The sequence below is a fragment of the Chiloscyllium plagiosum genome, chromosome 25, assembly GCF_004010195.1.
Source record: "Chiloscyllium plagiosum isolate BGI_BamShark_2017 chromosome 25, ASM401019v2, whole genome shotgun sequence".
NCBI classification, from domain to species: domain Eukaryota; kingdom Metazoa; phylum Chordata; class Chondrichthyes; order Orectolobiformes; family Hemiscylliidae; genus Chiloscyllium; species Chiloscyllium plagiosum.
The window spans coordinates 16,258,801-16,269,338 of NC_057734.1; the positions used below are offsets into that span (position 1 = coordinate 16,258,801).

Sequence of the window (10,538 nt, forward strand, 5' to 3'; positions counted from 1 at the left end):
TTCTCCCCACCCCCACCCTCCTCTAGCTTATCTCTCCACGCTTCAGGCTCTCTGCCTTTATTCTGATGAAGGGCTTTTGCCCGAAACGTCGATTTTACTGCTCCTCGAAGCCGCCTGAACTGCTGTGCTCTTCCAGCACCACTAATCCAGAATCTGGTTTCCAGCATCTGCAGTCATTGTTTTTACCTGGAAGGGCTGAATTGCCTACTCCTGCTCCTAGTTTGTTTCTTTTTCTATGATTCTTTCTTTCAATACGATCTTTTGTTTCTTGTTTCTATATTTGATTTAATGTTGAATTAATCCACTAATTCATCCTCCTTCTCAGTCTTTCCTTTTTTTTATTCTGTCATATAATCTCACTGGAAAAAGGAATGCATTGCCCCTTTGTTCACTGAGGTTCCAAATACCCTAATGTCCTTATTGCAACTTTATCAATTCACATTTCCAGCAATTTGTGAGCAAAAATGGTAAGGCCTAAATATATAATTGGAAATGTAATTATTGGGACGCAACATAAAATGGGGAGGTGATGGCCCAGAGGTGTTAATCTAGTAAATGGGTTCAAATCCCATCTAGGCAGATGGTGGAATTTGATTTCAATTAAAATTTGGAAATAAGAGTCTAATGATGACCATGGAACAATTCTCAGGAAAAATTCACCTGGTTCACTATTGTGCTTTCGGGAAGGAAACTGCCATCCTTACCTGGTCTGGCCTGCATGTGACTTCAGACCCAGAGCAAAGTGGGTCTGAAGTCCTCTGGTTAATTAGGAATGGGCAATAAATGTTGGCCTAGCCAGCAACACGTTCATCCCATAAAATACTTTTTTTATATGGTCCAATGCAAAGTCAATGCCATTCCTGAAGGCAGCAAAAATTCCAATTACAAATCATTTCACTCCATAATTTTCTGAAAACAAAATGAGGGGGCAAAGAGGGGACGTAGACTAGATTAATTAGTTTCACGTGTTTTCCAATTACTGTAGTAAAGCTTTTCTCTTCAGCATACTGCCTTGCATAAGTAATGTTTTTTTGTATATTTCAGGTAAACAGAAGACTATGTTGTGCAGTCTAAGCACACAAACTGATTTGACTTATCAAGGTAAATTTTCATGATTCTTCACTAAAGATGTTTTTGTCAGGTTTAAAACTCATTTTCTTACATGTATTGCCTATGTTCTCTCAGCATTTGTATTGAGTTCTGAAATAATATGACTTAACATAGAACATAGAACATAGAAAAATACAGCGCAGTACAGGCCCTTTGGCCCTCGATGTTGCGCCGATCCAAGCGCACCTAACCTACACTAGCCCACTATCCTCCATATGCCTATCCAATGCCCGTTTAAATTCCCATGAAGAGGGAGAGTCCACCACTGCTACTGGCAGGGCATTCCATGAACTCACGACTCGCTGAGTAAAGAATCTACCCCTAACATCTGTACTATACCTACCACCCCTTAATTTAAAGCTATGCCCCCTCGTAATAGACACTTTCTAAGTGGAAGGATTATATAGGCTACTTTGAATCCTATTTCTTCACTTTTTAGTTATACTCCCTGTGGTAATTTTCTTGGGTAGTAGCATGGCCTGCATAGTAGACCCTGAGCGATGGTCACCTTTACCAGTAGATTCTTATTTTTGGCTTTTGCCCAAAATGTCGATTTTCCTGCTCCTCGGATGCTGCTTGATCTGCTGTGCTTTTCCAGCAACACAATCTCAACTCTAATCTCCAGCAGCTGCAGTCCTCATTTTCGCCTTTGCCAGTAGCTTGTTGAATTCCTCGTTGTTTCACACTGCCAGCTGCAAATGCCTGGTGATAATGTGGGGCTTCTTGGCAATGTAATGTAATCCAGGCAATGTAATGTAAACAGGTAATGTTGCCAGGATTTCAGCCATCAGACACTTGAGCACTGCAGCCAGAAAGCCCGTTGCTCTGCCACCCACATGCCTATTAGTTTCGAAGCATTGCAATAGAATTCTCTTCAGAAGTGTAAGTGATGAGGGTAAGGTGCAAAGGACTTGACAACAGTAAACAAAAAAAACACAGATTTTGTGATAGCAGTAAAATCCCATTCTGTACACACTTGACGTCATAGGATTACATAGGATATGTAATGTAGAAACAGACCATTTGGATATACCAATTAATGCCAGTGTTTATACTTCACTCGAGCGTCCTGCTATATTTTCTAATATAAATCCATCATTATAATAAATACTTCTATTTCTTTCTCCCTCACATGCATCTGCAACTTCCCCTTAAATCCATCTGAACTATTCACTCCAACCATCCGTATTAATTGTCACCAAAATTTGAATCAAGAAGTTTCTTCTCAGTTTATTATTGGATTTCGTGGTGACCATCATGTATTGATAGCCTCTAGTTATGCTTAACTGGATGAGAAGAAATATTCTTTCTATTTAAATGCCATCAAAACCTTTCATAATTGTAAATGCCTCTATAAGACATGCTTCAGTATTCTATTTTATAGAGAAAAGAGATCCAGGCAATTACTCCTTTCCTTTTGTACTCACCCACATCCTGTTCCTTATCCTTAATCCTGCCTTTTATTTTTGATGATTACAGTGACTTCATGGTCTTAACAAAAACATGGCTAAGGAGTAATGACACTTTGCCCCTTAGTGAATTATCCTCATCTGATTATACCTTCTATCAATCTCGATCGTAGAATCCCTACAGTGTGAAAACTGGCCATTTGGCTCAACAAGTCCACACCGATCCTCCAAAGAGTAACCCACCCAGACCCGTTACTCTACATTTACCCTTGACTAATACACCTAACCTACACATCCCTAAACATTATGGGCAATTTAACCCAGCCAATTCACCTAACCTGCACATCTTTGGATTGTGGGAGGAAACCGGAGGAAACTCACGCAGACACAGGGAAAATGTGCAAAGTCCACGCAGACAGTCACCCAAGGCTAGAATCAAACCCGGGTCCCTGTTGCTGTTGAGGCAGCAGTGCTAACCACTGAGCCACCATACTGCCCCAAGGCCATTGTGGTAATTTCTCTGCTCCTCTCACCCACTGTAACTGGTCTCCCTCTGAGCTTGCTGCATTCTGTTCTTTAAGGTCCAAACCTGAATTTGTTATCAAACCTACTGATAAAGAAGATGTTGCTTTAGTTTGGTGAGCCAACTCCTACCTTACAGAGGCTGAGTCCCAACTCTCAGACATTTCCTTCTTTATTCCCTGAACCATGACTGCACTATTGAACATGAAGCTATTGTTTCCTACACTGTGACTGACCTCATCTTCGCCACTCCACAGTTTCCAATCTTCTAGTCCCCCAGCCTGTTTCTACCTCCTTCCTAAAATCTACATGTATTGTTTCAGCCTGTTCCTGCCCCAGTGAACATATTTCTTCTTAACTTGATTCTGTTTAGTGTCTTCCCACTTAATTTCAACCTTTTTTTGATGCTTCACATCTGTGCCATAATTTCGAATTTCCTGGCACTAGATAGCTCCTCTTCACCATGGTGGGCAATCCCTCAACACATCCATTCCCCATCAGCATGGTTGGAAGGCTTTCCATTTTTTCCTGGAAAAGAGGCCTGATAGTCCCCATCTACCACCAGTCTCCTCCCTTAGCCCAGCTCATTATAACTTTGTACAAAATCTCCTTTGACTCATCCCATTTTCTTCAAGTCAAGGGTGTGGCTGTGGGCACATGCATGAGTTCTGGTTATCCCAATGTCTTTGTGAGGTAGATAGAATATTTCTTGATCCAGACTTATTTTGACCCCAGCTATCTCTTTCACTGATATATCAATGATGTTTTTGGTACTGCTTCCAGTTGTTGTCCAGAATTGGAAAAAGTCATCAGTTTTGCTTTCAATTTCAATCTTTCTCTCGACTTCACCTGGTCCATCTCTGACTCTTCCCTTCCCTACCTTGATTTCTCTGTTGCTGCTACTGGGAATGAGCTGACCACCAGTACTTAAATCTCAACAAACCTGAGATTCCCATGGATAGCTCATTACTCTTCCTCACATCCTGCTTCTAGCAAGTACTTAATTACAATTTCACAGTTTGACAGAGCCCTTAGCCATGTCCAAATATCTTCCGGCACTTCTGCCCTCACCTCATCTTTCACCTCTGGAACAATGACAGGGCTGCCCTTACCGGCACTTTACTATCCCTCCAATGTCCACAATCAAAGGATGAATCCCTGCCACTTCCACCACCTCCAGCAGAAATCCATCACCAAACACACCTTCCTCTCCCCACTTCTATTGTCAGCATTCCACAGGCATTGTGCCCTCCATGATTTCCTGGCCCATTCCTTCATCATGTCCAACACTTTCTCACCATACCCATGGCACCTTCCCATGCAGTTACCAAAGGTGTAAGATTTGCTCTTTCATCTCATCCTTCCTCACTTTCCAAGGCACCAAAAACACCTTCCAAGTGAAGCATTTTATTTGCACTTCTTTCAATCTCGTCTACTGTATTTGCTGCTCACAATGCAATCTCCTTTACATTGGCAGTACCAAATGCAGACTAGGTGACCACTTTGCAGAATATCTTTGCTTTGGCCATAGAACATTGCAATTACTTGCCATTTTAATAAACTACATTGGACCCATATTAACATTTCCATTCTTGTACTGCCTTCAGTTTTCCAGTGAGTTCAACAGAAGCGAGAAGAACAGCACCTCATTTTCCGCAAGGCACCCTATAGCCTCTCAGACTTAACATTGAGTTTAACAAATTCAGAGCATGACTTCTGTCATCCATTTTGATGACAATCCTCCATTCTGATTGATTTTTAACTGTGTACATCCCAGTCCAACACTGGCACCTCCAAATCTCAGCTTTCTCTTGTCAGTGTCATGTTGGCTTTACTCTCAGCAAAGCGAACTCCTTTTCACAGCTAACATTTATATCTACATTACATACCAATCCCTCCTTTACCGTGATTAGCACTTATCATTCCCTTTGTCTCTTGCTCTGGGCACCCTCATCACCTGTTCCATTCACCCATTCTCTGTTATTTCACTTTTTAGATTGGAGTCAATCTAAACATCAGGTCATAGACAGAGAACACCTTCAACATATTGTCTAGCTATCACCATTGTTAACAGCTAACCCGAGAATGCAACTTTAAGAAAAAGGGTTTTGTGCTTTACACATGAAAGAAGTGAAACTATCACTGTATTCTAACAGATGAAAGGCTTAACAGACAATCAATTCTTCAATGTATAATTTCAGTTACATCACACTGCAAATTTTTGCTATAAATTCTGTGTTACGATCGAGCCCTCCACAATCATCTGATGAAGGAACGTCGCTCCGAAAGCTAGTGTGCTTCCAATTAAACCTGTTGGACTATAACCTGGTGTTGTGTGATTTTTAACCTAGGACCTTTAGGAGCATTGACATGCAGAAGGATCTTGGGTGCAAGTACATAGCTCCCTGAAAGTGGCAAAACAAGTGAATAAGGTGGTACAGAAGGCATGTGGAATGCTTGGATTCATCAGTTGGGGCATTAAGCATTAAAATTAACAAGTCATGTTGCAGTTGTGTAAAACATTGGAATATTGTGTGCAGTTCTGCTTGCTACACTGTAGGAAAATTGTGGAGGTTTTGTAGAGGGTCCAAAAGAGATTTACCAGGATGTTACAAAAACAGAAAATGCTGGATAAACTCTGGCAGCATCTCGTGAAGGAAATTAGAATTAACGCTTCGGGTCCAGTGACCAGTTCTGAAGAAAGATCACTGGACCTGAAACATTAATTCTAATTTCTCTACACAGATGCTGCCAGACCTGCTGAGTTTTTCCAGCATTTTCTGTTTGTGTTTGATTTCCAACATCCGCAGTTCTTTCGGTTTTTTGTCGATCAGGATGTTGCCTGGATTGTACTGCATTAGCTATAAGGAAAGGTTGGACAAACTTGGGTTGTCTTTGCAAGAGTGTCGGAAGCTGTGGGGTAATCTGCGAGAAGAGGCACCAATACATTTTTGTTGCATCTGCAAATTCTTTAATCATGTCCTTTACATTTGTCAAAATCGTTGTTGTACACCATAAATAATAAGTGATTTCATACTTAAGGAAGCTGATTTTACAAATAATTTTGAAGGAATTGTTAAAGGAATTGAAGAAATAACAGGACTGTTAGCAAACTACTGAGGATGTGGGATTAAGTGTAATTGCTCTGTAAAAGAGCCAGCACAGATATAGAGTCATAGTTGTTTACCCCACAGAAAGAGAACTGGTTTGGACCAGTCAACAAAGATCTGACTGTGTTAATCCAATTTTCTAGCTAATGGCTTATTGCCTTGGAATCTGTGGCATCAGAGGTGAATTTCTAAATGCTGCTTAAATGTAGGAGTTGGGAGGTCATGTTGTGGCTGTACAAGGTGTTGCTTAGACCACTTTTGGAATATTGCGTGCAGTTGGAAGGATGTTGTGTAACTTGAAAGGGTTCAGAAACTTGCCAGGGTTGGAGCATTTGAACTGTAAGGAGAGAATGAAAGGCGAGGGCTGTTTTCCCTTGAGCATTGGAGGCTGAGGGGTGACCTTATAGAGGTTTACAAAATTATGAGGGGCGTGGATAGAATAAATAGACAGTCTTTTTCCTGGGGTGGGGGAGTCCAGAACTAGAGGGCATAGATTTAGGGTGAGATAGGAAAGATATAAACGAGACCTAAGGGGCAACCTTTTCACACAGAGGGTGGTATCTGTATGGAATGAGCTGCCAGAGGAAGTGGTGGAGGCTAGTACAGTTGCAACATTTAAAAGGGTATATTAAAAGGAAGGGTTTGGAGGGATATGGGCTGGGTGCTGGCAAATGGAACTAGATTAGGTTAGGATGTCTGGTCGGCATAATGAGTTGGACCGAAGGGTCTGTTTCTGTGCTGTATATCACTATGACTCTATATACAATTATGAGAGCCATGAATAGGGTGGATAGTGAAGTTTTTTTCCTCGGGTGGAAATATCAAATACTGGGGGCATAGGCTTAAGATGAGGGGGGAAAGTTTATGGAAAACGTGTGAGGCAAGTTTCTTTCACTCAGAGGGTGGTAGAGGCCTGGAATGCAATCCAGGGGAGGTGGTAGAAGCAAATGTAATAACAATACTTAAGAGGCATTCAGATGGACATATGAACAGGCAGAGAATAGAGGGATGCAGACCATGTACAGGAAGACGGGATTAGTTTAGAATAGCTTTGTGGTTGCTGTGGACATAGTGGACCTATGCTGTACTATTCTCTGCTGTAAGAGAATTTTAGATATGAAACATTCACTCTTTTTCTCTCTTCACAAATGCTCCCAGAGTTGCTGAGTTTCTCCATCATTTTAATTTGTTTTTTAAGACCACCATGGTGGCAGTTTAGCTCTTAACACCAGATCACACTTTGACCTCATCCCCTAGTTGTCTGATACTTTCATCCACTTTAAGCATTTTACATTGTTTCACACCCCTCACCTTTATGCTAAAGCAATTACAATAATAAAATCACTGAGATACCTTCACTGCATTCCTCCTTCCTCCTCTGCTTCAAATGACTTCTCACGTTCAACAATTTCAACTCATCATGTTCTTTTTCCCAGACTACGCTCTTCTCATCTTCACTAAATCTCTCCCTCTATCTAAACTCATAACCCATATCTTACCTATCCATGTCATCTTAAGTGGTATTGCTAGTCTCACTATTACAGATAAGGCCATCTCTGAACACTTAGAATGTAGAACATAGAAAAGTACAGCACAGGACAGGCCCTTTGGCCCACAATGTTGTGCCGAGGTTTAATCCTAATGTAAAATATAATAACTTAACGTACGCACCCCTCAACACACTGCTATCCATGTGTATGTTCAGCAGTCGCTTAAATGTCCCTAATGACTCTGCTTCCACAACCACAGCTGGCAACGCATTCCATGCATTCACAACTCTGCGCAAAGAACCTACCTGTGACATCTCCTTTATACCTTCCTCCTAGTATCTTCAAACTATGAGTCCTCGTACTAGTCAATCCTGCCCTGGGGAAAAGTCTCTGGCTATTGACTCTATCTATTCCACTCATTATCTTATATACCTCAATCAGGTCTCCTCCTTCTCTCCAGAGAGAAAAGCCTGAGCTTATTCAACCTTTCTTCATAAGGCAAGCCCTCCAGTCCAGGCAGCATCCTGGTAAACCTTCTTTGCATCCTCTCCAAAGCCTCTGTATCTTTCCTATAGTAAGGCAACCAGAACTGGACACAATATTCCAAGTGTGGTCTCACCAGGGACTTGTAGAGCTGTAGCAAAACCTCGAGGCTTTTAAACTTGATCCTCCTGTTAATGAAAGCCAAAACACCATATGCTTTCTTGACAACCCTTGGGTGGTATTGCTAGTCTCACTATTACAGATAAGGCCATCTCTGAACACTTAGAACGTAGAATATAGAAAACTACAGCACAGAACACTTGGGTGGCAACTTTGAGGGATCTGTGTACTTGCACACCCAGATCCCTCTGTTCCTCCACACTGCCAAGAATCCTGTCTTTAATCCTATATTCAGCATTTGAGTTCGACCTTCCAAACTTCACATTTATCCAGGTTTAACTCCATCTGCCATTTCTCAGCCCAGCTTTGCATACCTGTCTATGTCGCGCTGCAGCCTGCAGTAGCCCTCTATACTATCGACAACACCTCCAACCTTTGTGTCATCTGCAAATTTACTAACCCACCCCTCAACCTCCTTATCCAAGTCATTTATAAAAGCTACAAAGAGCAGAGGCCCAAGAACAGAGCCCTGCGGGACCCCACTCAACACTGACCTCCAGGCAGAATACTTTCCATCAACAACCACACTCTGCCTTCTGTCAGCCAGCCAATTCTGAATCCATAGCCAAATCTCCCTGTATTCCATACTTCCTGACTTCATGAATGAGCCTACCATAGGGAACCTAATCAAATACCTTGTTGAAATCCATATACACCACATCCACTGCTCGACCTTCATCGACCTGTCTTTTCACCTCCTCAAAGAACTCAATAAGATTTGTGAGGCATGACCTGCCTTCACAAAGCCTTTAATCACACTGTGCTTTGCCAAATAGTCATAAATCTTATCCTTCAGAATTATTTCCAAAACTTTGCAGACGAAAGACTGACTGGTCTGTCATTGCCAGGGATTTCCCTATTACCCTTCTTGAAAAGAGGAACAACATTCACCTCCTTCCAATCCTCCGGTACGACTCCCGTGGAGAGTGAGGAGGCAAATATCCTCGCCAACAGCTTAGCAACCTCCTTTCTCGCTTACAGGAGCAGCCTAGGATAAATCTAGTCTGGCCCTGGGTACTTATCAATCTTAATGTTTTCCAAGGTTTCCAGCACATCAACTTCATCAGTTCTGATCTGGTCAAGACTGTATCCCAGCTCCTCAAAGTTTTCATTCACAACAAGGTCCCTTTCCTTGGTGAAAACCGAAGCAAAAAAGTTACTTAGGGCTTCCCATCTGTTGGCGGCACAGTGGTTAGCACTGCTGCCTCTGGGCGCCAGAGACCTGCGTTCAATTCCCGTCTCAGGCGACTGACTGTGCGGTGTTTGCACATTCTCCCCGTGTCTGCGTGGGTTTTCTCTGGGTGCTCCGGTTTCCTCCCACACTCCAAAAATGTGCAGGTTAGGGTGAATTGGCCATGCTAAATTGCCTGTAGTGTTAGGTGAAAGGGTAAATGTAGGGGAATGGGTCTGGGTGGGTTGCGCTTCGGCGGGTCAGTGTGGACTTGTTGGGCCAAAAGGCCTGTTTCCACACTGTAAGTAATCTAATCTAATCTATCTACTCAGACTCTGCACACAAGTTCCTTCTGCTATCCCTGATCGGCCCTACCTTCTCCCTCTCTTCTACCTACTACCTTGTATCATTTAGCACCTGTACCCGCCTTCCACTCTCAACCCCTAACTCCTTCTATTTCCATTTACAGAAAAACAATCCCCTAATTCACTGACAACTTGCATGTTCAAAATTCTTTGTCTTTCTGTTAACCACCACATTTCTGCAGCTACTCATCTAGTCAACTGCATTTTATATTCACCTTTGATATCATATTCTCCAATAAAAACATTATGCTGTCACACCCTGTCACCATGGAGATTCCCTTAGAGAGGCTAGCTCAGAGGAGAAATAAAAGAATGTGGTGGACAATTAATTTAAATGTCCATTGCCAAACCGAACAGTCCCACTTTAAAGCATAGTCATGTCCTGCACTTCTGTGCTGAAACTGCTCACTCGTCTGGGATGATCCTGGAATACCAGGATTGTTTAGGTAAAACAATGACTGCAGATTTTGGATTAGTGGTGCTGGAAGAGCACAGCAGTTCAGGCAGCATCCGAGGAGCAGCAAAATCGCGTTTCGGGCAAAAGCCCTTCATCAGGAATAAAGGCAGAGAGCCTGAAGGGTGGAGAGATAACCTAGAGGAGGGTGGGGGTGGGGAGAAAGTAGCATAGAGTACAATAGGTGAGTGGGGGAGGGGATGAAGGTGATAGGTCAGGGAGGAGGGTGGAGTGGATAGGTGGA

At 42.5% G+C, this 10,538-nt stretch overlaps 1 protein-coding gene across 1 annotated transcript in view; it reads left to right on the forward strand.

The window, feature by feature from the left end:
- Positions 1-10,538, forward strand: part of LOC122562603 — a 242,224-nt gene that overhangs the window by 74,628 nt on the left and 157,058 nt on the right. The window contains exon 11 of the mRNA XM_043715583.1: positions 1,045-1,101. Within this exon, the coding sequence (XP_043571518.1) occupies positions 1,045-1,101 (57 nt within the window). The remainder of the gene's footprint in view (positions 1-1,044; positions 1,102-10,538) is intronic.